This window comes from Melozone crissalis, unplaced genomic scaffold, assembly GCF_028551555.1.
Source record: "Melozone crissalis strain CALT ecotype California unplaced genomic scaffold, PUWL_Pcris_2 ptg000013l_1, whole genome shotgun sequence".
NCBI lineage: Eukaryota > Metazoa > Chordata > Aves > Passeriformes > Passerellidae > Melozone > Melozone crissalis.
This window is the reverse complement of record NW_026535791.1, coordinates 49,503,910-49,531,392: the sequence shown is the minus strand read 5'-3', so window position 1 is coordinate 49,531,392 and position 27,483 is coordinate 49,503,910. Positions and strand designations below refer to the sequence as shown.

The 27,483-nt window shown below is 44.0% G+C and overlaps 1 protein-coding gene across 1 annotated transcript; it reads right to left on the bottom strand.

Annotated features, from left to right (window-relative positions):
• Window positions 1-3,759: 3,759 nt before the first annotated feature.
• Window positions 3,760-24,087, bottom strand: ADPRHL1 (ADP-ribosylhydrolase like 1). Its single transcript, XM_054271996.1, has 7 exons — window positions 23,874-24,087; window positions 19,941-20,105; window positions 14,835-14,960; window positions 12,133-12,273; window positions 8,973-9,100; window positions 5,006-5,138; window positions 3,760-3,917 (listed from the first exon to the last, which is right to left on the bottom strand). Exons 1-7 carry the CDS (start codon window positions 24,085-24,087, stop codon window positions 3,760-3,762), a joined length of 1,065 nt encoding a protein of 354 aa, XP_054127971.1.
• Window positions 24,088-27,483: the final 3,396 nt, after the last annotated feature.

Genomic DNA, 27,483 nt, shown 5'->3' with positions numbered 1-27,483 from the left:
CTGCATTGCCTTCAGTACCAAGACCTGTTGCATGGGTTGAGTGTTTGATCCATATTCACCAGGCAGCAGCAGAAAATGAACAAACAGCTATGGCACCTATTTAGGGCATCTGCAGTTCTTCCAAGAAGACGTCACCTGCAAATGACCATTGTGACCATGTAAATCTGAAATGCATTCTGTGCCAGGGCAGTGGTACAATGACACTGAATTCTGAGACCACCATAGAAAATTGAGGTAGTGGTGAGTCTGCTTTAACCTAGGGTTTGGGAAACACCATGGTTTTTCCCTCAGGGAAGGAGGCCTAAGTTAGAGACTTCTCATGTTTGGGAGCATGACCACCATTCTCAAAAGGCTAAATCGTCATCCCTAATTTTTCCTTACTATCTTTTCTCAAGTTGCATCCTGCTGCTCTTACACTATGTCAGCTATCAATGAAATATAGTCACCTCTGTATCAACTACAGACAGTCAATTCTAATCCCATTGGGAGTATGCAGCCAGGTAGTCCCCATGCATGGGGGAACCCCATGCCAGCAGAATTCACTTCCCATAGCACTGTGAGTTATGCCATATGACAAGGCAGATACTTGGGCTCCTCCCTGATCCTGCAAAATGGAGGATGTGCTTTATCTCCCTCACCCCTCTCTTCCCCTGGAGACACTGGTTTCCACTCTTTTTAATGACCGTGATGTGCCTCAATATGCTGCTGGTTGTGGAAGCTGGTTTATGCTGCTGATGGTTTTCAGTGTCTGGAGGACAGACTGCTTGGACCTGTGGAGGAGGCAAGGCCACCTTCAAAAGTTTCCTGTCCTCTTGGCCTACAAATAATTAAGATGCATAAGACAGGCTTCTTAGTTACTTATTTATAGGTTCTTTGGGGACACTTATCACAGGCAGCATCAGAGTGGTAACAGCCTAATATGCTAATGGGCAGCAGTGCAACCCTATCCCGCTGTCCCAGAGAAGCCTCTGCAGTAGATACTCCTGTGTCACAGACAGAGGAGAGCTGAGGTGCCAAGGCCAAGGGACAGGAGCTGGCACTCTCTCCCAGACCTGCCCACTGCCTCCTGCACCAGTGCCCTCCAGCCTTTCTATTCAGTTAGGAGTCCAGATGCTGCTGAGTAGCAGGGCATGGTGGCATCCCATGACATTTGCTAAAAGCATACAGTTGTAGGATTTTCTGGTTTAGTGTCACTGGCGTGGAAGAGAGAAGGCCCTGTCTCCTGATCCTGAATTTCATGTTAAATATCTGACTACCCTTGTAGACACTATGGCAGCCCAAAGGACTAGCTGTTGCAGGGACAGTGGCAGAAGGAAACAGCACTATGGAGGCCTCATCAAAAAACAAGAAACAAATTGAAAGCAGTGTCCTGCAAAAGCTGTCAGAGATCAGTGAGATTGGTCTGTTGGTAGGCTCTGGGGAAATGGCCATGAGCTGGAGTGTGCAAAGTGCTGCATCTCATGGCCTCCCTTATCCCTGGGCATCCCTACCTGTCTCTGTGTGGTGTTTGGTCCAACGACCTGCCCCTAGATAAGGAAGACAACCAGGAGCAGCTCTGCCCACTCAAAATGATGCACAGGCCTTTTGAGTGCATTCAGTGAAATGATGGCCAAAGCACTGCTCACCCCAACATCTGCAGAAATGGTGCTTTAGAGGTTCAGTCCTTTTTTTTCAATGAGATTCTCTTACTGATCTCTGAAACACAACTTGGTCCTGCTCAGGTTGGATAGAAGGTAAAGTGGAAAAATTATAAATCCCCTTAACATTTATCAGTGATTATTTTTTTCCTAAAAGAAAAAGAAAAGCCAAAGTACTAGAAAAAGTCCTACCTTATGCAGAATATGTTCTTCTCTCTTCTCTATTGTTGAAATTATTACAGGACTAGGATGCTAGAGGCATCCTAAACTAGAAGCAATGTTTTCAGAAAAGTCTTGGTATTTTCTGGCACCAAAAGCTACTGACACAATTGCTGCCTTTGGTTTAACACATCTCCAAAGCAAACAAGGAAGCACCTTGCGAAGCTGCCGAGAGAAAACATGCTACAACAACAGAGCCAGAGGTAAGGCGCGGTACGGAAACCTTCCCATACAGACATGGTCATGCAGGCTGCTATTCCCACTGACAGGCATCACCTGCTCCTGGGGCTGCCACACAACATCCCAGTGATGATTCCAGCAAGGGCTTACACGGAAAAAGGCGTAGGAAAGTACTCATGTATTTTTAGCTATCTTTTTAAAACACAGTTCAGCAGCTGGAGAAAGACAGGAGAAACCAACACCACGTAGGCAATCACACATGGTGGAAATTAGAAAGTATTACGTAGGTCTCACTTTCTGAACTTCTAAGGTAAAACATGAGGTTAAATGTGGGAACAAATTTTGAGCTCACTTCTGCGTTATTTCATTAAGTGTTCCATATTTGTGCCTGTGCTGCTCTTTGGGGGCGTTAGGATCTCCTTCATCAACCCTACTGTTTGCTTTGTTTATGGTATGCAACTTCTAACCCAATTGTAGTTTCCTGGTTTTCTTGAAAAATGAGAAAATAAAAGAAAAAGGAAAAATGAAAAGAAGGGGGAAAAAATGGAAAGGCAAAGGGAAAGGAGAAGAAAAAAGGATGAAAAAGGACAAGAAAAAAAAAAAGATAAAAGAAAAAGCTTAGAAAAAAGAAAAAAAGAAAAAGGAAAAAAGAAAAAAGAAAAAATAAGAAAAAAGAAAATTAAGGAAAAAAATGTTGAAAACTAACTTGGAGAGGAAAGGTGAGATGAAGCCAGGCAAGGAAAGGAAAAAAAGAACAAAAGATAATAAAATGAAGGGGGGGGAAAAAGGTAAAGCAGTTTTAACTTTTCTTCCTGGGGTTTTCATGGTGCTCAGACTTGTGAAATATATCACAGCCTAGCTGTTGACCTATTACAACTGCTTGAAGACCTCAGCCAAAAATTCTGATACTGATACAGCAACATATAATCTGTTCAATCTAAAAATAAAGACTGATACTTAGAAAATAGTGCAAGATTAATTTATTTACAAATATTTCAGCCAGTTATATTTTAGAGAAACTTTTGTTCTGAAGACTGAAGAAGAATAAAAACATAATTCAGAAATTTTAGACACATTGATCAGAAATTTTAGACACACTGATGCTTTGCTTGTTCCTTGGAGGTATTTTTAGTGTTGGCTTTTCCTTTTTTGGAAGCTTCTAATGTAACAATACCTTACACCACAGTGCTGATACAGGGATCAGTGATTCATTAGAAGCTAATCCATGAGACATTAGGTTTACAAGTGTCACAGACACATTAGATTTGAGAACAAGGAGGGACACAGTGGTGAAAGGATTGTCAAATATACAGAGAATATCCCCGTGAGTGGGTACTACCATTAGTTTTGCAAGAAAGCATTAGTTCTGAAAATTAATTTCATATGTGTAATTACTGGAAACAGCTGTTTAAGAAGTGGTATTATAGCAAGTTAGACTGAAATCAGTCAAAAGATGTTTTATTTCTTTTTTGCCATTTGAGGTTTAAGCAGCACTCCTTATATTTAGAAATCCCTAAATCTGTAAAAAACCCACAAATATCACGTATATCTAATCAATCTAATAATTCTAATCAGTCTAATAACTCAGCTATCTTCACTTGCACGCAATGTACATAGAGCTCTTCAGACTAATTCAGGGCTACCTCCTTCACTATGAATGCCAGTCAGATATCTACAGGGTTTGATATAATCTTTAGAGAAAGAGAAAATGGCAGAAACTGCTTTACTTTTCCTCCATGGAGAGCCGGTAAAGGTTCTCGCCCAAGAACTCGAGCCTCTCCCGTTGTTCCAGGTCCTGGTACAAGCCCTTGGGCACCTTGCTCAGGCCGTAGACCAGGCCGAACAGGCAGCCCGCGATGGAGCCCGTGGCCGCGCTCTCCCCTGCAGGGTCAAACACAATCGCAGTGCTCTCTTAGTGCCACCTTCACACACAGCCAAACACTGCCCTGCCGGGAGGGGGAGCATTCCACACTGATGGAGGGAGTGTTCCACACGTATTCCAGCATATGGAGTGCAGTGGGGGTGTGTTGGGTCAGTCCTAAAGGCCTAGGATGCCTAAAGCAAGAGAGTCATGCCAAGGCAAGCACATGGAGGTGCCACTATGGTGTGCACTCCTGGGCTGGCAGCTCACTTGGTTTGGGAAGATTTGCTCCAGCACAGCAGCTCTTGCAGGCAGCTAACCATTGCTAAGAACAAAGGAGGGAATAATAGCTCCAGGGGTGTCTACTATACAACAAAGGTTCTGGACTGGAGAGTGTCTCTTCCCTATGCACAGCACAGCACAGTGCAGGCTCTAAAACACCCAGCCCTGCTGAGGAGCCCTGGTGCTCTGTGCATGCAGTGCCTGTGGGTTTGTGCCTGCCAGGGTCTGCAGTGGGGACTGTGAGCTCTCACCACGGTGTTGGGGCAGGTGAGAGACCCAGAGCCTCTGCAAAGGGCCCACACCACAAAGGGAGGGAGTGGGTGATGCAGGGCTGGTGTCCTACCCCCCAGCTATGCTGGCCCTCCCAAAAGCCCAGCAAGATGCATCTGCTATTGAGAAAGTTCCCTCTCACAAAGCTGTAGAAGTACTTAATTGTGTGCCTCCAAGTGCTGGATTTTATCTGGTTGGCACTTGTTTGGGTGCTGTATTATTTTTCTCCCTAACTTGGTTTCATTACATGCAGATAAAAGGTTGTTTTGCCAAAGGTGCCCACGTTCTGCCAGCATCTGTCAGCCCTTTAGAAAGCCGTACTGGACTTAGACCTCATGTACCTCTGGAGGAAGCATGAGATGTAGATGGAGCAGCATTTGAAAAGTGCTGTAAATGGCTTGTGTGGCAGCTGCTGCCAGAAGAATAGGGTTTAGATGCTAAAACCAGAGGTGACAATGTTACAGACAGCATGGCAGATTGGACAACAGAGGCAGCTGACAGCCAGGGGGGCTCTTTCCCGGCCCTGGCAAGGGTGGGAGGCCCAGGGGACTCTCACCTCCGTGGAACATGGAGCGGTTGCAGAGCTCTGTCCAGTCCCCCCCACAGCCCATCAGGGCATCGTAGGCGATCATGGGGGCGTCGTGGCCTCGCCGTCCCCCCCGGCCTTCGGAGCTCCAGCGCCGGTACGTCTGTGGAGACACAGCTCAGTCAGGGCAGGGCACTGGAGCTGCAGGCCTGAGGCATGGCCACTCCAGGCTGGCATCTCCCCTGCTGAGTGGGAATGGCTCCTGGGGCTGGGAAAGGGCAGCAGGGGCTGTGCTGTGGCTCCTCTGGTGCAGCGTGGGATGAGCCACAGCAGCAGCTCCAGCAGTCTTGGTGATGCCTGAGGTGCTGGTATAAGCCTGCACCCCAGCTTAATGCACCAGGCCAAGAGGCTGGTTTAAGCAAGCCAGAAATGCCAAAAAGTAGATCAAGACAGATTTCAAGTTCACATCCTAGAAATTCCTTGTCATATAAAAATAATACAGTTGGTAAGTGTAGGGGCATACAGTATAGGTAAATGAAGGTGGTATAGAAAGTAATCTACCCCCTAAAGATTTGCAGCTGTGCCAGTTACTAAGGGTTAGGTGCAGGCCTGATGTTAACAGGCCACACCTGTAGCCAATCAGAAGAGTGTTATAAAAGAGTGGATTGGGTGGTTGAGGGGAACTGGAGTCAGGTGGCTGCTGTGAGGACAAGGAAGAGTCAGTGCCTAGAGGAGATGCCTACAAGAAACATCAGGGAGATATGGAACTCTAGCAGTATGGAACCCTTGCTATGCAATGATAATAGAACCCCTGCGCTATATGACAACAGGTAAGGACACACTTCATCAGTCCTCTTACTGCCTCTGGGAATATTCTCAGCTCCTCTTGTCGCACATTTGCGCATGTTTCAATTAGCCAAATTTTCACGGGAGGTGAAAATGTTCTGATCCAGTAATTTCTTTAGGGCCTTCATTTCAGACTATGTAATTCAAGCCCCTTTCTCTGTCTTTTTCTTGCCAAGCTGTGGAGAATATAAGAAAATAAAGATAGTGCAGAAGGTAGTCTCACCCCTGAGGAGTTGCAGCTGTACCAATCACCAAAGATTAGGAACAGGCCTGCCCTTAATAGGCCACAGCTGTGTCCAATAAGAAGAGTGCTACAAAAGAGTGGGTTAGCTGGTAGAGCTGAGAGTTGGAGTTTGTTGGTTGTGCTGTGAAGAGCTGACTGTGAGAAATCACTGAGAAGGTATGGGAACTTTTGCAATACAATGACAACATCAAGCCTTTTCTCTCCTCTTCTAAAAGCAGTTGTTGAACAAAAGGGAAAATAATTTGCAAATGTAAAAAACAGTTCTTCCCCAGGAGAAGAGGGCAGGAGAAAGAGCTCCAAACCCAGTTTGGAGATTTGCAAAGGAAAATTGGATTTTCTCTAGAGCAGATACTTCCATTCCCAAATTATCTCAACATGAATAAATTTTTAGTTAAAAAATACTGCCCTATGAAGAAATGGGCAGCTTTATTTCCTGAAGTTTAACTGGCATCATGGCAAGTTGGACATTCCTGGCTGGCTGGCTCTTGGCTTCTGCATCATGTATTAAGAGCTGGCATTTCTCTCTATTCACTTTCACCTGACCTATTTCATACTTGGTTGAGATTTATCTACACCTACATCAAACATGCCTGCCAGAGTCAGAGTGCAGCTTCACTCTATTTCTTTATTTTTTTTTTTTTTTTTACAATTTAGAGGGAATATTTATGCCTGTATGCCGTCCTCTGCCCCATGCAATTTTCCAGCCCTATTGCTGCAGTTTGGATGCTGGTGGAGCAGCACAGACACTGCCTCCAAAGGCAGGAGGGCTCAGCGCAGAGGGGCTATTCTGGGTGTGCAGCCAGGCTGCTCAAGTGTCACCCCAGTTATTCCTGCTCATCCCTGATGCTCTGCACATGTCCGATGTCATCTTGCCTTGCTGAAACAGCTTTACATTGCAGATAGCTGTCCTGGGACTGAATCTGGCAGGACTTAGCTGCCCCAAGGCAGCACTTCCCAAACTGCTTCATTCTCCTTTCAGCTCCAGCGCCCTTGTGCAGCCCTGTTCTGCGGCACCAGCCCAGCTTCTCTTGGGTGGGCCAGCAAGGACCTGGGACTTGGATGGGGTGTTAGCGTGCACTCTCTTGCTGAAGGTGCTGAGCTGCTGCCAAGCTGCTGCCAAGCACAGGAGGTAATTCACATCTCCCCTTGTTGCTGTCAACCTCTGCCACCAGTAATTACAGCTGCCTCTGACTTCCCCACCCTTCAGGAGCTGACCCTGTGCTGGCTAGTACTCCTTTTCCATTGATCTATTTTCCCCACCTTTCTGGGTTCTTTCTCACTGCTGGGTTAAGCAACTTCATCTTAAGGAAACAAGGTCCTTATATTCCAATTGTCCTGGATGACTTTGGTTTCCTTCCTCCCTCAGTTTCTGTCCGTCACAGGAAAGTGAGTCAGGTGAGTATTTTGTTTGCAGAGCCAAGGCTGATCCCACGTGTTCAGCAATGTCTGCCCATTCACCATGTATCTAACATCTTCCAAAGGCACATCACTGAGAAATTATATATGGCAGCTTATAGAGAATGTGGCCTTTGCTGCTGCACATTTCAGGGTGTGATTTCTTTTTGGGAGGGAAATTGCCTTTGAAACATGCTTGGATCAATCCAAGCCACATTTGAGGGCTTCACTTTCACACACAGCTGGCAGGAAGGTGCACCTGGCCAAGCAGGAACACATGTGGTGATCTGTGGGCAAGGGTTGTGCCAGACAGTGGTGCTCTGCATGTGGAAAGGCTACTGGCTGTATTCCCAAACACAAGGGGACAGCTAGTCTGGAGGGAAGGTGAAGGAAGGGCACTCTTGGGGAAAAAGCAGGCAAAGCAGTTACCTTCTCCTCATCTATTCTTTCCTAGCACACTAATAAAGTATCTTATCTCTGCCTGATGGGGGAGTTTAAGGGTCAAGCACCATTTTTCCTTTCTTGTTCATCAAAATACATAGCTCAGTGGGCCAAAATAGTTGGGCTAGGGTAACAAAGGTAAATTTTGCTTTTGCATTAGAAGTTCATACAGTTCCGTCTTGAAATGGTCATGGGAAATTGCTGTTTGGTTTAATCTCTCCTAAAGCTCTGCGGAGACTTCAGTAGTACTGGAAGGAATATAAAGCTAGTAGCAAATTCTTGGCACTGAATTAGTAAAATAAACCTGGAAAGGAATATTCTTTATACTTAGAGTGAGCAGTTTCTTATTATCCACAGTCAATCAGACTTCATCACCTAAAAATACACAAAGTGGCTCATAAGCATAGAACTGTATTTACATAATCTGGAAAAAAGGGATTGATTTATGGCAAAAGGTGCCAAGAGCCACATACTTATTGCTTAGCTGCTAAGTGGAGAGCTTTGGGGGGGTGCCAGCCTGTATCAGATAGCTGTAAACAGCAGGGAAGAAGACACATTATTTCTCTTGAGTTAAGAAGATATAACCAGCAAAGAAAAGATCATGTACATTATAAAATAGTATCTCATGGAATGTGGTGAAACACCATCTCTCAAGACACTTAAAACTAGCTTGGCACAGCCCAGGTTGGCAGCGAATCGATCACTTGGCATGTCTGTCTTCTGCTCAAAGGACCCAAAAATTATAGACTGGTTTGGATTGGAAAAGACCTTTAAAGACCATTGAGTTCCAATCCCCTGCCAGGAGCAGGGACACCCTCCACTAAACAAGACAAAATCCAGCTTCTAATACCCGAGGGTATTTTTGTCAGACTCTGGCCACAGCTCCATTAGGCTTTAATGAGAGCTCCAGGCAGGACATTTGCCTTTTCTACCCTCAGATAGCCTTGGCCCGTATTTTGTACCTGCTCAGGTACTACACTGGCACTGTCATCAGTTGAAAAATAGTGGTCTCTTTGAAAATACCTCTGTTGGTTCAGAGCCATCCAAAGAACTTTTGGAAGTTGCAGTTACCTTTTCTCTCTCCTCTGCATCATAGTTGGCTGGAAAGACAGGTTGATTCTGATTTTCCTCATTGATTTCTCTCTCCTCCAAATAAAACTGCCACTTGGCTTCAAAGTAAAACCAGTGCTCTTGATATTCTGAAGGCAAAAGAAATTAATGATGTAGTATTTCATTTCAAGAACATTTTCAGTTCTACTTTAACATTTTCAGGATAATGATGGACATGAAACCCCAGGTATTTTACAGTAATATACTGCATATATACTAAGTATGTATGGAGTGAGACTTCTAAATGAAAACAGAGGATGCAATGAAGAAAATACTTTCAGAATTTTGTGCTATTTTAATGTCATTTAATATATATCAAGATGAAATTTTACAAGAATTTTCAGAAGAGCACTCCAAGGAAAAGATAAGAGTCAACAAAAAGAAAATAATCAGTTCTTTGTCAGTTTTTATTCCTTTATTATGAATAAAGAATATCTAAAATTGCTTCCACATCCTAAATACAATTTGCCACCTACCTTAGTTATCAATTTTTATTTGCATAAGTTCTCCAGTATTTGTTCTATTTGCATTGCATTTATTGTGTGATCATTAGGAAAAAACGGATAGGAAAGTCCAAAATTCTCATTTGCATATATTGTAATACATATCAAATGTAGCAAAGGGATAAATAAAATACATATCTGTTACCTGTGCCGTAGAAATAAGCCTTTTTTAATAATCATATGTCTTCTTTTTTTCTTTCACTTTGGGGAGTGATCTCTAATCATGCTTAATGTTCCCCGTGTAAATAAACTTACTAAACTTAGTTTATTTTCAAGCTAATGCTCTGGTTCACCCTTTTTATAAAGGCTTACAAAGGCAACTAAGTCAGCCACACTGGACTGTTAAGCACATCCCTGTGCACCTGCCTGCAGAACTGAGACCTGAGGGAAACCCTGCCTGGCAAGCTGAGGGGGGTCAGGAATTAGAGAAGAGAGGGGTGGCCTGGATGGGTGAGTGTGCCAAGGCAAACTAGCAATTTGGGACGGGACTATGGGTGCAAAATAAAATTTAGCATTCCTGCTTTTCCCTGTGTCCCTCCTGCTTGGCTGCTCAGTGGTGTGTGCTGCAAGGGCTGAGAAGCACACGCAAAGCACAACCAAACCATTCACCTGAAGGATGTAATCTGATTTTGCTTCTTTTCCTAGAATGCCACAGTGGTGACTTTCTTTGGCAATTAAGATCTTTAAGGGACTTTTTTGTAAAAATCCAAGCTGCTCTGTAGGACCTGAAAATTTTACAAAGTTGTCAGCTGCCAGTGCCCCAGCCAGTGATGAGCATTCAACCATGTGCCTGAGACACCTGGAAATGTCCAGCTGCCTTTTTTCTGAGACTATGACCCAGCTTGGCCTCATTCCATACACCAGAACCCTAAAAAGGGGAGGTGTTTACAAAAACAGAGCGAAAGGGCATTTACAGCCAACAGGTCAAGGAGAGCATCTAGATGTATTTATGGCATCTAGAGGAAAACAAATGTAAGCAAAGCAAATGTAAGCTATCAACACCCACTAGAGCAGCTGGTTATGACAACTTTTAGAAATGTGAGTGACCTGACCTGTCTCTTCCTTTTTTTGTTGGCTTTTTGGTTATTTGTTTGTGGGGTTTTTTCCCTTATTCCCTCATGACAATCAACCATAAATGCCTCAGAACTGAATGCTTTCTATGTAGCACCTTAACAAGCAAGGTGCTTGTTCCACAGTTTCAGAAATAGAGGGATCAAGCAGGTGAAGGAGATTTCTGTTGGGTGGATCTGTAGCATGGTCAGAATCCCATGGCACTACTCCTAGCAAGGCTCTGCACCATCCCTTGAGCCCAGCTGAGGTGATGGCCACATTCAGGTCCATGGAACCATCTGGCCAGTAATTGCAGCTGGATATCAGAGAGGGGTGTAGAGTCGAACTCTCTGTGACATGGATAATAAACTCTCTGTTTGTTATCCATGGGGGATAATATAGCTAAAATAGGATTTTCTAAAACTGGAGGACTCTGGCAGGATTTCTTTGCAGCACATCTCAGCAGCCAAGGAGCTTAACTTTAATGCAGGACACTTTTCCCATTACCAAAATAGGATGAAGCTCAACAATACGGGCACTGGCTGGAGGGCATGCCTCAGGAGCCCAGCACACATACCTCCACACGAGGGGTCCTGCTCCAGTGGAGTGACAGGGACCTGCTGCAAAGCCACTCAGAGAGAAGCTTGATCACATTAATCCTGCACCTGCTCCTCATGGGTCTCTGCTAAAAAAATCCTGGTGTGCAATGAGGCACGGATGAAAACGCAGGGTCTTTCAGAAAGCCTTCCCGGAACTCCTTTCAGATTTTAAAGCAGCAGCTTTTCTTCAGGGGTTAATTTTAATTTCTGAGTGCTCTTGAGTAAAGATTTCTATAGAATTCAGTCTTTTTCAACAGCTGTCCCTTAATCTCTTACCTTGATGTTTCCATGGAATGATACTCATCAGTCCACGGCAGGTCTCACCATTACAAACATCATTTCCTGACAAGGGGGGACTAAGGTACCTTTGCCCCAAAGACCACATGCATAGCAATAATAAAGTGGTAGTATCAAGTTCAGTAGTTGGGTAACACTTAGTTGTTTGAAACAAATCTGTTCAGAAAAGCAACAAGGCAAATCTGAATTGTGGTCAAAAGCCAACTCTTGGTCAGGAGGCATCTCAGGTGAAATTTTCCTGGTATGATGAGGAGTGTCAGTGGTTTTCCTTAAGGAAGATGTTGAACTGCACTAATTGATGGAAAGCAGCTGAATAATTAATCTCAGCAGTCAGTTTGCCTAATGACCTGCTAAATATAATTTCCTTCCTCCCCCCTGCCCAGCAATCTCTGAAGATTCCCTAAAAATAAAACTGTGCAGTAGGGCATGGTCATTGCTGTTTTGCTTTGTATTTTTGCCACCAATACACCAGGGAACTAACTGGTGGTAGAAGAAGGTGGCACCACCTGTGAAGGGCTTAATTCTCTGAGCAGAGAAAGCAGGAGGACAACCTCTGGAGGGAGGAGAGGGGGGAAAGCAGAAAGGTGTAAAGACTAGGGAGTGCCATTTCTTCAGTGCCTTTCCAGCTAAAGATAGCCTTAAGAAAATAAACATTTGATCCAGAGTTGGTACCTGCCATGTGACGAATGGTCTTCTTACAGTATTCTTCAGCCATAGGCACAACCTTCATCATTTCTCTGCCCCACTGAGCAAGGGGTTTCCCTTGTATTGCATATGACACAAAGAGAGCTGTGCAAAGGGACCCTAGGAAACCTGGAATTCACAAATAAAGAGGATTACCAGTGTGCATCTGTGCTGGTACCATCCTTTTGTCCTTGTTTTTCCTCTTAAAATCACCAGTGGAATACCTCATGGCTGTCAGGTAGATTAACAAATGTACACAACCCCTCTCTGCCTGTTTGCAGCCTGGCTTGTGGCATGTCGAGATTATTGGCTAATGAGTGCTGCCCCTTGGTTTGCGACTTATCTTACATGGAAGGGAGCTTCTGTTCTCAGTGGTGTAATGTGATAGAAATTGAGGTAGGGGTCAAAAATAAACATCATCTACCAATGGGATACTGAAAATCTTCTAATTGAAGTCACATGAAATAATTGACTTGTACAAAGTGATTCAATTACAGGCTATATCAGCTTGTTTACAGCATCATCCAGTTTAAGAGTTGTGGTTGCTAGATCTAACACTATTTCTGGCTCATTTAACTCTAGGAGAACAAACCCATGTCCCCTTAGAAGAAGGAAGAAATTGTCCAAGGAAGACATGCTTGTCCTCTACTTTGGTCACAAATATTTCAACATTTTAAATATTACAAATGTTATAACTGTTGAAGGGCACTCAACACTTCTATGACACCAGAAACACTCAGCTCATTTCTTGTATTTGTCCTCTTGGCATTCTGGCAAGGGCAAAAAACCAACCTGGTGCAGTGTGCAAAAGAAGCTTAGGAAAACCAGTCAGTCATTTAAATAAATCCTAGCTGAGCAAAGTATTGATGCAGGTTCTTCTCTCAGTGCATGGGTCCAAAAGCGTTCATTCATGCATAGAGGTAATCATGAATTTTGTGTGTTTTGCTGAAGGTAAAACAAAATTATCTTAGGAGGTGACAAGCCCAGATGAGGTGATTACTAATTCCCTCTGCCACAAACCTGCAATACTGGGTCAGGCCCAAGGCACATCCAACTTGAATCCCATAGATGTTCTCATAAAGAATAACAGCCCATGTAGACCCAGCCCAAAGGGTCTCACACATAGACAGCATCTAGGGCAGATGCCACAAAGATCCTTGAGGGCCACGTTTACTGTGAAGGTGGCAGCAGAGGGTTTAGAGTGTGAATCAAAGGGCTAGCAGGGGGCAGTGGACAGCTCACTCAGAAGGTGGCAGAGGCTGGAGTGTGCCCTCAAGGTGTCCAGGGGCTGGCAGTCTCCTCCTGCCCCCTCCCCAGGCTGCCCACCCTTGTAGCTGTCACCCTGCTGCCCCTGCTCACGGCAGCCCTCACACAGCCTGCTGCTCCTCAATAGAAAGGAAAGCACCCCCAGCCAATGTGTCTGCCTCTGTAGGACAGAGGGAAGCCCAGAGTGAAGTGGCTTGGCTTCTCCATTCCCCAGAGCAACAAGGCTAGTTTTAGGGGCCATTCTAATTACGCAGCTTGTTTGATTTTGACAAGACAGCCTCTTTGCCTGGTCTCTTTTGAACCCAGGCATACTTGTGGACCTTGCAGCAGCCTGTAGCAGCAAGGTCTGAGGCTTCACTGTGCATAACATGGGCAAGTATTTCCTTTGTCTTCATGTTTCAGTCCCAACTGACACACTTGTTGGGTATTCTGAGTTTGAGTTACGAGGATCACAACTGACATTTCCCTGACACATTTCAGGACGGCAGTGAGGTGCGTGGGGTCCTTCCACCCCTCTCCTTCCTGACTTCCTGCTGTGCTACTTGTTTCTTTTCCCAGCTGAAAACTCTTTCTGGATGTAATTTCTTATTGTATGGAAGGTGTCTGACAACTTGGACCCTCCTTGCTGCCATTTTCTGGGTCTCATAAGCCCTTTCTGACATGATGGACACAGACTACAAGCAGTCTTATGGTTGCTAATGCACCACAGACTTTACATGCCAGCCTAATTTTCTGCTTTGTTTTGAATGCTTTTCCCTAATTTTATGGCATCATAATGACTTTTCTGACTGCTTCATAGCGCTGAGTGTGTTGAACATGTCACCATTCATTATGGTTTTATTTATTGCTGTTTAAAACAGACAGAATGAATACATGTTTACGTAGCTTAAAATTATCAAAATGACAGACCTGAATATTAAAAACAACATTAAATCTGCTTATTTATGTTTTGTTTAGAAAATGTTTCAGATTGTATCCTAAAATATGTGGAGCTAGGATTTTTTGGCTTACTACCTTTACCTACAGTGATTGGATATGACAAAACCTGCCAAGAGAAAAATGTTGTTATCCCCTGAACCATAAATTTGCATGGTAACAATGAGTCATCTAGATATACATGAATCCTAAAATTTGATCGGGGGAACTAACATGAATATGCTTTGGACAAGGCAGGCTATGTTTACATTTTGGGATTTTGGAAGAGAAAACAACTGTGCTTGAGGATGCCGTAAGCATAATATACAAGCAAATATATAAGCCCACATAAGTAATATACACATGCATGTATCAACAAAGCAAAGTTCAAACTGAGGCCTTGAAGCCTGCAAAGCAGAAGTGGGTTAACCAGGGGAGTTCACAGGGGCCATGTCAGTCCCTGCAGAAGAGCAAAGCTGCCTTAGGGGATGTCAGAGTGCAGGCATTACCTGTGGGATGGTTGTGAGTCATTCGTCCACACTCAATGCTCACTTCAATGAGCGACTCCAGCCTTTCTGGCTTCCAGTATCGCATCCCTAAACACATGGCTTTTGTGGAGGCTCCAAATCCAGAACCTAGAGCAAAAGGATAACACCATGCATTTAAAAGGAGACTGATCTCACACAAATGTGTTGATAAAATGTGAGACAAGTGCACTTCATTAATTCAGTTCATGTGTGGGAAGGGAACTTTCCTGGGAATGGGAAATTACCATGCAAAATGAGTTACAAGTTTTGAAAATTTCTTGTGAGGAATTTTGCTCCTACATAGTCATTCTGGTTTTACAGGAATATTCCAGCATAATCAAGTGCTATGAAGACCACAGTTGACTCAGAAAGCTGTGTGCCCTCTTGTTCACAGGACTTGTTTGATCCAAACTCTCATCCCATCTTCATTCATTTTTGGCTGACTGCTGTTTTGCTTGCTCCGGGGACCCACACCAGAAACAGAACTTGAGAAACAGATACATTTCCACACACCCTTATTTTATAGTTGTAAACACAATTAAAACACTTCATATGAGCTTCACAGTTCACCTTTCAATTTTAATGCCTCACCAGTTTCTGCTACGTGCAAAAATAATGTGTCCAAAAGAAACTAAAGGCTACCGAGCCAAATCCTACAAAGTTAGGCGATGTCACAACTGAAGTTTCTCATGCAACTTGAAATTAGTGCTTGTTGTGCTACAGCCTACACTTACCAAGCTTAGTCTTGGGAACTTCCACCCCCATGCAGTACAAAATTTGTTTATTGAAGAGCTAATTCAGAATTTCTTTTAATCCTTAGCACTGAATGTGTGATCCCAGGCGTTCAACTTTTAAACACTTCATTGAATGGAGTTAAACTTACTAATGAGTTTCTCTGCAGTACTTATCACAGTAATTTTAGGATCCCAGAGAAGTTTTAATGAGCTTATCTTCACTAGGCACCAGTGAGGTGATTATCTCCTCTTTGCAGCTGGTGAGCCAATGCCCAAAAAAGCATTAACTCTTTGCAGGCAACCACCCTGAGATGGATAGGCTTCTATTTTTCAAAGTACTTGGCATTTTTCAGTGCTGTCTTTGCTCAATCACACTTCCCAGTGACCTTGGGAATAGCTGAGAGCAATCAGCATTTCTCTTCTAGGTTCCTGGAAGATAAGGGGCATATTTATGCCGCCTAATTTTAGCTTATGTGAACCTGCATTAGGAGCCCACTCTCCTTGTCTTTCCCAGGCAGGCAGCATGGAAAAGGCAGCATGTCCATTAGTGTGTATGATGGCATAGTAGGAGCAGCTTGGGGGCCAGAGTGAATTGAAGCAGCAGATGCCAAGGAGCCAGGGTCACAGCTTTCAGTCACTTATCTGGAGAAGAGTCCTCAGCTGCTCCACTGGGCTTTGTCTGCTGTGACAGCAAAGCACCAGGGGCTCTTTTGGAACATCTCTTGCCATCAAGTCTCATGCCAAGTGGCTCCAGCTCCAACGTCCTAAGATTATGAGTGTGATCCAAGTGGAGTAGTGGGGGTGGCAGTGAGATCTGCTTCAAACCAAACTGAAGCCTGAGCCAAACTAACATAAGCCACGTACTGGCATTTCCAGGTGCAATATCTGAATTTCTCTCTTAGGAAAAAAATTCTTCCCCTCCCCTAGAGCAGCTCTCCAGGAGCAGATGAAACTGTCTGCCTATCCCACTGATCACATGGAAACCACAAGGAAGAGTCAGGAAGGAAATCTAGTCTTCCAGGGCATCACTCAACTGGGAGAAATATCTTCTGCTTGCAAGACCAAACTCTTCATTAAATCATCTGCTGCCATAGAGTAGCAGATGAGAGTGTTCACTGTGCAGACCTGGTTTCTCCAAAGGACACAGTCCATGCTGGATGTCCAAGAGGGGAGGCTCTTGCACTACACAGAGCTGCTAATTAAATGACATCTCTCAGTATATCCAAAGTGGAAGATGCACTACAGTAATCTGACTGCTGGTCTGGAGGAGCTTGTCTTTGCCACTTCATTGCCTTCCTACACTCTGGGAAGTTCCATCAAAACCTTCTGCAGAATTAGACAAGTAAACTTGGCAACAAAAAATTCCATCACATGGAGTAGCATTAAACCCAGACAGAGCTGCAGGGAGCTAAATCCCATCTCTCACATCTACCATTTGAACTAAGGACACAAGGGACAATAAGACTAGTCCAAGCAACAGGAGTGACACATGTGACAACATAAAAACTGTCCTCCATGATCAGACCAAAGGTCAAGCCAACTTATCATGTCTGACAATGAAGAGGATACTCAAGAAAAAGTCACATTATCCCCTTGTACTAACTAAGCTGCTGACAATTTGTCTCCCTGATCCAGGAGGCAGCTGGCTATTCATCTTTCTGCTTAAAAACCCTTGAAGGATTTCCCCTGGGTGAATTTGCCCAGCTCGTTTTCAAACTCACATGAACTGTAGCATCTGCAAATTGGCATTGGAAAATAGTTATGCAGCTTATGTAGGTGTTGTGTGAAGTCTTTTTTTGTCTTGCTTTGAGCTCATGACCTCCAAGTTTCATTAGAAGTCTCCTGAAATTGCTGTCCTGGAGGAGACAGTGAATTTTTGCTGTACCTATCTGTTTCCCAGTTATTTTCCTTTTCATTCATGCACTATATTATTCTTTTTTAGTATGTCATACCTCAGTGTGATTTTCTTCACTCAACACCTGTAGAATAGCAAAGATTAGGGTAATGGATGCTAAGCCCTGAGGAGGATGTGCCTTTTGTGACGACAGATCATTCTGCATGTAAACTTAGAGCCCAGCACCTTTATCCCCTGTGCATCTGCAGCTTAACCTTCTCTTCAACTTTCCCCTCATTTTCCTCAGTTTTCCTCACACTTTTCCCTCATGGTCCTCTGCCAATACCACCTGCAAAAAGTTCTCAGATGCTTCCAGGAGGCCCAGAAGTTGCTTCTACAGCTGCAAATAAAGAGCTGCTTGGATGCAGCAGTCTCAGCCTGAAATACATGTGATACAGGTAGAGCCCACTATTTGACCCACCATTTGACTGGCCTCTTGCAGTCACTCCAAAAGCAAACATCTGGCTCAGGGGGTACTACCTTATTTAAATTTTAGTTCCAGTTCTATAACATCAATGATTCTCTTCTGAAGAATTTGAAGCTTTGGCACTGGGTCAAAACATTTTAATGTGTCTCAGAAACAGCAGATTCACCTGCATCAAAACTTTAAACGAGTACTTACAGACAAACAGAGGCAAACTCTTAATGGAGAGAATTTTAGCCTTGTGCTTATCGTGTTGTAAATTGTAAACAAGCTCTTAAAATGGAAGGTGTTAGACAATCTTGGGCAGGTTTTCTGGTGGTCACAGGAATCTCATCAGCCTCTAACATAACCCAGGTATCTCTGCAATGAGCGTGGCAACAAGCATGACATGAGGTGGCAGAGACACATAGAGCAATTTGACTTAGGGATTCAGTGTACTGACTAAACCCACAAGAATTTGAGCAGAGAAGCATCCATAAGCAATGCAATATTACCTAAGATAAGTCCATGAATACTGGCACAAGAATTATTGCTGGAAGCTAGATAAGATAGAATGCCCACAGCAAATCAACCTTTGGTTCCAGCCCATCCAAAATATAGTCTGAGTGCTAGGCATGCAATCCCAGGCATTCAATGCCTGTGGCATGTTTTTGCCTCAAGAAGAATTTTGTGCAAATTCAATTCAAAGTTAATTATGTCCATAGCACTGTTGGGTCCCATAGAAAACAGAACATCTTCACTTCAGGTTCTTCTGCTCTGAGGGTGAAAAAAAGGCTTCCTGAAATGTTCTGAATGCTTATTTGTCAGACCAGATGGAGAAAGTGGCTTTTAGCTGCCAGATCTCAAGGAAGGAATTAATTTTAGATTCTTCTAGCCCAGAGTATCCCCAAAGCAGATAGTCCATGGAAAGCTGGGGAGGAGGAAGGCTGAAAGAAGAGTGGTAGCTCCAACACTGCAGTGGATCATGAGTCCACTGCAACAGCCATACTCAACTGCTTGTCAAACAATGTTAAGAGCTACCTGGGGCCAACAGCAGCTCCCACAATTATTTTCCCCAAATTTTATCCACTGTCAGTCACGAAACACATGACAACTGCCAAAGGGGCACTTTCTCAGGTCTGGCTGGCTGATAGCAGAGTGGGAAGAATGCACCCTTTTCACTCCCAGCAGCTGTTGAGAGGAGCAGGGGACAAGTGAGAGATGCTTTATTTGTCAGAGAAAACTGGCTGCAGAGACCCAGAAATAGCCATGGCCCTGTGCCACCGAGTCTTTGGCATGGTGTGGCATCAATAGGCAGTTCTGTTGAGGCAGTGTGCTCTGCAGTGGCTGAGTGTCACACCATGGGTGTGAGCTGACACCGTTTGTGGCTGTCTGGGTTCCCCCTCTCTGATAATGGGGTGTCTCTACAGGCTTTCAGGATGAATTGCTCTGTGTGTGCACAGAGCTGCGTGCACGTTATTTACCTTTAAGTAGAAATTTTATTCATTGCAAAAGTAAGTGATCATAAAGGGAAAGAAAGAGAGGGACAGGCATAGGTAAACCAGAGTAGGAATATTAGGGACTATCAACAAAACAATCATAGTTGTTAGCAGGGCATCCAAATGGAGAAAAGTTTCTGCTTTCCCTTCAGTGAATGTGTTGGTGCTCTAGCAATTTACAGGCTCGGCATTTTGTTTCAGATCTGGTTTAACTGAAAAGATCCAAGTCTACAAATGTTTAAAGGAAAAATGGCAGAAAATATTTCTTAAAATAACCATTAAACTCAAGGACAAAGATCTGGACCCTGAGGCACAGAGCCAAGGACAAAGTCTCTTTAAATAGATGTTAAAGAGGGAGGGGTTTGCTTACAAGAGGACACAGTGCCCTACAGAAGGAATTCTTGGCAGATCTCTTGTCATCCTCAGGCAAGCATGGAAACGTTTCAGGGGTAGTGGCCTTTGATGTCAGGGGAAAAGGAAAAAATTTCCATATAGCCACAAACACAGAGAGCATGCACTATTCCAGCCAGGCCCTCTACAAGGAAAGTGGTACTGTACCCTTTTCATTGAAGGGTGTGTGCCAGGCCAGGAGGTGGTTGTCTGGCTTTAGCTCCCTGCAGCCCTCGATGGTGGCGGGGTCTGGCCGCCGGCCCGAGAGCTTCTCCACAGCATCCACGTAGCGCTTCACCAGCTCGCGGTACAGGTCCTCCAAACACCAGTAATCTGCCCAGAGCAGGGAAGAGAAGGTTGTTGTGTGAAGGCAGAGGAGCAAACAAACATGCAAGCAAGCTCACTGTGCATTTGAGAAATATTCCTGTTTCCACTCCCAATATACTGAGTCATGCTTCTGGTGCCACTGTCACATTTTTACACAACATGACAGCAGGCTGGAGGGAGAATGGTCTTGACTCTCAGCTCTCATCTTTCTCTTCTTTTCTTTCCACGTTTAATTCCTTCACAGGCATGATGAAGCACTCTGTTAATCAACAGTAGCTGCTGAGGGCCTTTATTTAAGCTCTGTGGTGTGAAATCATTACAGAGGTGATCAACTGTCAGGTGACAGAGTGGCTGCCATGGGCTCTGGGTAAAGCCAGATGTGGCTGGCTCAGCCCCTGCCTTTGCAGACATGAATCCAATTTAAAAATGAAAGTCTTTTTTTTTGAAATTACCACATTACAGAATCACTTTAAGAGATATGTATGACTAGATAAAAAAACAAATCGCAACTTCCTTTTTTGAATCTGTAGGTTATATGTATTTTGTCTAAAATTTGTAGGTCTTTCATGCAGGGTTCCAAATATCTTACAATATCATGAACAGTGAGGTTTAAAAAAAAATACTGTAAAAATCAGTAAGAGTAGTAAATCTCAACTGCCTGAGGTGGTTTCCAGTGCATAAATTTCTCTCTGTAATAAGTTCACTAATTACATCTGTTTATAGATTGTTTTTACAAAGGCCTACAGTCTTGCCTAAGGAGGAACCTTCCCTCTGTTAAACATAGACTCTTCAGTATTGCTGCTCCTCTCGGCTGATGTTGTCTGTTGTTGGTCTTGAACAATCCTGAAAACCTTCCACTGGCATCTATTACAGCTTTGTAATCAGTGGGAAGAGAGGCCAAAGGGATTTATCCACTTATATATTTTCTGCATACTTAGAGAAACCCCATTTAATACTTGGTTAGTTGCACAGGTTGAATGGCACAGCAGGGGAAGTTCTAAAAATATCTTCATTTTGTCAGAGATGGTGAATTCCGGAAATCCACAATTTAACTTAGGGGAAAGTTTGGAGTCCCAGAAGCAAGAGACATTCTGAAGTACCAGTTATGGAGGCAGGCAGAAAAGAAGATGAAGAGCAGAACAAAGATTCCTCTTGTTTCACATGAAATAATACCATACCAGTTACACTGGCTATCCCACATAACATCCCTGAAGAAACAAGACACTTTCAAGCTGCCAGCTCTTTCCAGATTTAGGAGTCAAGTGTCACAGTTTATCCAGATGGGAGCCAGGAGCAGGGTTTATGCCTGGCAGCTCCTGCAGAAACCTCGTCCCCAGAGCACAGAGTCCCTGTGGTCCAGCACCTCCAGGCTGTTCAAGCCCACCATGGCTCCCCATGCCTGGAGCCAGATTGCTGTCTCAGACATCAATAGGACAGGTTCTTTCTTTAGAAATCAACTCATTTTTTTTAAACCCATGTGTAAGCAAGAGAGGAAAACGACAGCACTTTTGTTGTTACAGAGGTAGTTTTCCTGCATTTGAGGATGCTGTCCTTGTTCCTCCTTATAGAACAGACTCCTCCTGGGAGCAGATGTTGTGTCTGTCCTTCATTGTCAGATCAGCCTTTCAGTCAGGGCCCAGGGTGGATTTGGGGAGCAGCAACTCAGTCTGCAGCAGTGCCCACAGCCCAGGCTGCTTGTGGCCATGCCCCTCCTGGGCTGTTCTCCTGGGATGTTCTCCGTGCAGCTGCCAAAGCACTGGCCAAAATCCCTTTCCCAGGTGGGAACAGCCTTTGCCTCTAACACAAGCCTGCCCCTTGGCTGCTGCCTCAGCCTCAGGCTGGGAGCTGCCCGAGGAGTGCCCCGACAATGACTGCAGGACTTCATGGCTTTGAGGGCAAGTTTCAAGTTTGTCCCAACCTACAAATATCCTGCAACTGCAGGTGAGTGTCTGGGGAATGCTGTGGCCAGCAGGCAGCCAGCCAGGCAAACAGGGTGTGCAGGGAGCAGGGCAGGGAATTACAGATATTTGTATTGCTTATTTCCCTATCCTTTTTTTAAAAAAATCTGTTTCCACAAATTTTTTTAAAAAAAGGGGTAGGGGTAGGTCCCCAGGGCTGGTGGGGTAGGTCCCCAGGGCTGGTGGCAGATGCCTTCAGCCTCACAGATGTTCACCTTCTTCAGCTTCACTCTGTTGATGAGGGTGATTTGCATCTAGGCTGGGCCATGAGCAAGCCATGGGGCTTTTTTGCATTCCCCATGTCAGGAGACCCTGCTGTGGGCAGGAGAGGTTCTTGTTTCCCTTGTGGGAAGCAGGAGAAGGACTCGTTTTATCCCACTCACCAATGCTGCTGTGAAATGAAGATTTTTTTTTTTCTAAAATTCCCTACTCCATCTTGCTGTTTCCTCTCCAGCCCATGAAAGTACCTTTTTAAAATGCTTGTCTGACCAGGTGAAAGAAATGAGAGTGTAGGATAAACACCGTCAATGGAAAAAGTAGTTTAAACTTTTTTCTTTAGAGCAATTTACAGGCTGCTATACTTAAGAGAAGAATTATTGTTTTACTGTTGTTGTAACTGACTTGATTACCCAGAAGTTATGGTTTTAGAGGGTTCAATAAGCAAGAAACATATGATACGTATTTAATCATAGCCTATATTCAGAAATATGCTAGTCATCTTTTTTCTTGATAGGCTGACATCTTACTCTTATCTTTAGTGTATTAGCTACCCCTTAAACCATTGGTCAGCTAATAGCCAAGTATGAAGTGTCCTACACACTCTTCAACTGATCTCTACCTACTAAATTTAGAGCAGATTGGAAGCAGGCAGATAAAGGAGTGAAACACTAGCACAAAGGAAACCTCATTGATGTGAAGGATACTCTGCTACACTGGGAGCTTCTGCTACTCATAGTTATCCAGTGTTATGAGTTTTGAGAAAAATCAGGAATGCTTTTACAGAGATTTAAGAAAAATTGAGTCATTCTGAAGAGGCAAAATATTTTTGAGAGGTCACTGTCTTCTGGTGCACTTTCTATGATCTTGCCAGTCTCAGAAAGCTCCAGTTTGATGGGTAAGGTGTCAACACAAGCACTTCTCATCTTAAAAACACTACCCCCATCTCAAGAAAAAACAAATGTTCTTTCTCAAACCATTGTGATTTTAGAAGACATCTTAATAACTTCCACTATTCTCACAGATTTAATTATAAATACAGTGTGTTAGGATACTTTTTTGACTAAAGACATGGAGCTCTCCTTATAAAATAAATAGGTTTTTACAGATGCAACCCTTCGTTTGAGGGGCAGTAAAGAGGAGACAGCACTAGTGCTTTTAGCGTGAGAGAGGTACTAAGGTAACTCTATTCCAGCCTGGACACGAACATGTGAAAAATGCACTCAGAAGAATTCTTATCTGTTACAGAAGACTCTCTAGTGGCTATATTATTCCCTGATGTACTCCAGCATACAGATAATCTACTTGGCAATTAGTTTGTTATGCTGGACATGTGATATTTGTCTTTAACCAACTGTATATCTCTGGGGAAAATATAGGAAGAGCCTGTCCATGCTCCAGAAATCAAGATCCCCCAATCTGTGAGAGGGTCACAGGATTGTGCTCATGGAGCAGCCAAGCTAATGCACATTCTTATTCACAAAAGCAGCATTTCTGACACGCTTTCTCACGATCTCCCCAGCAATCAAGCTTATTCTAAGAAATGCAGCAGCTCCACAGCTCCTCTGCAGCCCGTGGCCGCTGTTCCCGCTGTACCTACCTGTGATGACAGCCTCAGCTGTAGCCATGTGCATGAGCGTGTTGTCACTTACTGGCCACTTGTCAGGAGACAGCACCAGGTTCTCGAGCCCTCCGATTTCCTTCAGCTCCTGCTGGATTTTTGCTCCTAAGGCATTGTTTTCGCGGGAGAAATTGCGATAACCGAGAGCATCCCCTACCCCAGCCAGAACAAGTGCAGCCTTAAATTTATCCATGCCCAAGGCACTTCCCACTTTCCTTTTGCCCGAGACAGCCACCGAGTCTCGATCTTCCTTTGTTCCTTTGCCTTCTACTCAGCTCCCCCGACACTTTATATCAGCCATTGTGTCACACCAAGAGCTCTCTCTATAAGGCAAGGACTTCCTTTTCTGGCTCTGCAGATGCCATCTCTTGTCTGGGACCCGACAGAGAGGAAATATTTCATAACCCAGGGATTTTGCAGGGGCTTTGTTCAATGAAACTGTAAGAGCAGACCTGCAAAAGCCTCGTTTCTGCAACCCAGCTTAAAGCAAGCCTGGAGATCCTTAGCCCTACCCAGCCAAAGTAACTCTACACCCAGAAAAACAGATGCCTCCACAGGGGTGCTCATTTATTCAACAACTTGTAAATTAATATTTCTTCTTCTGCCCATTTCTGATATGCTGAAGTCAGCCTCCCTCTCAGGGACCAGTCATAAGTAAAGGCTATTATAAAAGCAGTCTTCCAGGCTCTGCACAATCTAGAAGGAGGGATTAAGCAGTAAGAAATCAGGTGAAATGCAGATAACCTCTCCCATTTCTAATTACACCCTATGGCGATATTTTGTTAACAGCTTTCTTGTTCTGTTCACCTGGTACAAGAATGTTCTGCTAATTCACTGCACCCCTGGATAAACACTGAGCAAAACAACAACTTCAATTCCATGCCTCTTACTCCCTGGCAAAGAGTGACTTTTTCCTAAAGCTGAGGTCAGTCCACACTTCAACTCTGGAAGGAAACTATTTTCAAAGATGTATTGAAGTGGCATCCTGTGAGTCTAATAAAATCCTAAAGACTCACAAATTACTACTGCATTACAGACAGAAATAGAAATGTAAGTATAAACATAGAGAGGTAAACAGAAAGCATTGATTGACTTGACTGTAATTTTGATAACTGATACCAGGGGAAAGGTCTTTGTTTTATTTGATCTTTTCCAGAGGGCAGTACTGGTTGCTATTCAGATGGAAAAGGCCAGCAATGTAAGGGATGCATCATCCTAGCACCCAAAACAACAAGTTAATAAGCAATAAGTTAATCACAGTCTGAGGTATTGACCTGTGTCGAAATATCTCTGTATTTAATGGATTTTCAGGACACAGAGAAGCATTGCCATGCCTGCTCTAGATCAGAAGAAATAAAGGGCCCAAATGGTAAAAGTAGCTTCTGTTAGTGCACTCTTGTTCTAAAGATGGGGATTGGTTAACAAAAGTGCTGAAAAGGACATTGAGAGTTTTCATTGCTAGAAAGTAACACTGAAAAAGCCAAAAAAAATTTAGAAAAGGAGAAAAAGAGGATAATTATGCCTTAGGGACCAGAGGATATGCAGGGATAAGCATGGCCAGCCTGCTCTAGGGCTGGCTTGCCCCAGGTGGTGGATGCCAGCCCTGTGTGGGGCAGGGGGAACAGCCTCAAGTCCCACAACCAGGACATTTAAACACAGAGGTAATCTTAGAGCCACCCCTGCTCTGCAGGTTGCCTCATGCTCCACGTGTCTGAAAACAAACACTAAAAATGGAAAACCAAGGCCCGGGCAGCTTACAGAACACACCAGGCAGAAGCACTGAGGTTGACATCTCTGTTACAGGTGCCTCCACCCCTCTGTGGCACACACCTGCTCTCTATCCCTGCATAGCATCACGGTTTGGAGGCACGTGGGCATTTGAACTTGCAAAGCAAGGACAGGAGGAATCACCTGCTGAGGCACTGTGGTGAGCTAGGAAGGGCCTCATCAGATGGAAGGTTCCTCCCTGAAAATGGGCAAAGCTATTCTTAGTTTTCCATTTATCTTTTTCTTCTGAATGTGGCTGGCAGTTGCACTGCCCTTTTGCCTCCCATAGACTTCATTCTGTTGCAACACAACACACTCAGCTGCTCAGAACACAGCCCAAATTAGGTATAAGGCTGTAATAAAAACCCAGAGAAAATTTCAGAGGAGTTCTATTTTTCAACTCTGTAAAACAGAACATGCAGTGAAGACATTTTTATATAATATTTTAATTACACATCATCTCCTTTTCATGTGGTACTTCCAGCTACTGTGAGCTTTCTGAGCAGAAGTAGGCTAAACACACTAAACTACCCCTACTCCCCACAAAGGAGACAATTGTAAAATATACCTGTAAGTCTTAAACAGAAATAATATACAGTAATTCCATGAAGATGGGTAACTACTCACAATAAGAAAAAAAGAGAAGACCTGAGCAGAGCTGGCAAAACTATTTGGTAAATCATATTAAAATGCATCTTTGGTGTCTTTTCATTAGTGTACATATGACACCTTTTAGATGGGGAGAATCCATAAGAAAAGGAATGGGAAGGCAGGACAGAGAAAAGGCTTGTCTGTGTTGGTACACACTGTTGTTTCAGCTCAACTGCATTTGGAACCTGAGGAGAGAACATGAAAGCAGCCTGTGGCAAACGTGGCTCCTGTGCCTTCTCCAGCAGAGGGAAGTGCATGGGTGGGCTCCAGGCCCAGGACAGAGCCTGTGCAGGCTGCAGGTGCTGAGCTCTGCTCCGAACCAAGGAACTGGCAAATGGAGCTGGACTGATGCTGTGTCCACACAAATCCTTTTTAAGTTAAAAGAGGACTGCACCCCAAATGCTTCCACCATGACTGAGTGTGTGATCCTTTGCCATTCAAAGACACTTGGCAGAGAAATGCTCTTGATTCCAAGTTCACCCATACAAAGGATGCAGAGCCATATCCAGGAAAAGTAAGGTTGATACCGGGTGGGTGCCAGACTTCTGTCAGAGCTGCATTTTCACAGCTCTTGGAGTGAAGGATTTTCCTTGAGCATCGGGATCATTCCTTTAAAACATATTCATTGAGATCCGGGAAAAAAAATAAACTGGTTTTACTCAATTCTTTAACAATGGAGATGAATTATTTCCATACAGCTTTACACCACTGCCTTGAAGGAAAAAAATCCTTTAACACCACTGGATGGAGTTCTTCTTTACTGTCTTGACAGAAAGCTGAGGTCATGACATGAAACCTACAGGGTTTGCCAAAATAGAGTACTTAACTGCTGGGAAATGGAGGCACAAAACCCCCCCATGGGAATTGGTCAAATATGTGCACCAACAAGAGGAAGTATCCCAATGCTCAATCAAAATGTGAATGCCCCTGAATTTTCCCAGCACTTCTCATGAAGAGGTGAACATTGCACCCACTCGTCTGAAATACAGTATGTTCTGCATGTGGTTGTAGAGGCAGCTGCAGTTCAGGTCCCTCTACTTTTAGTTTAGAACTAAAAAGTTAATTTTAGAGGTGTATCACCTAGTTCTACCCAGCACACTGCAGATAGCAAAAAATTCAGAAAACATGTTTTGCTGAACAGGTTTATGGCTGTAAAAACATGCACTTATTC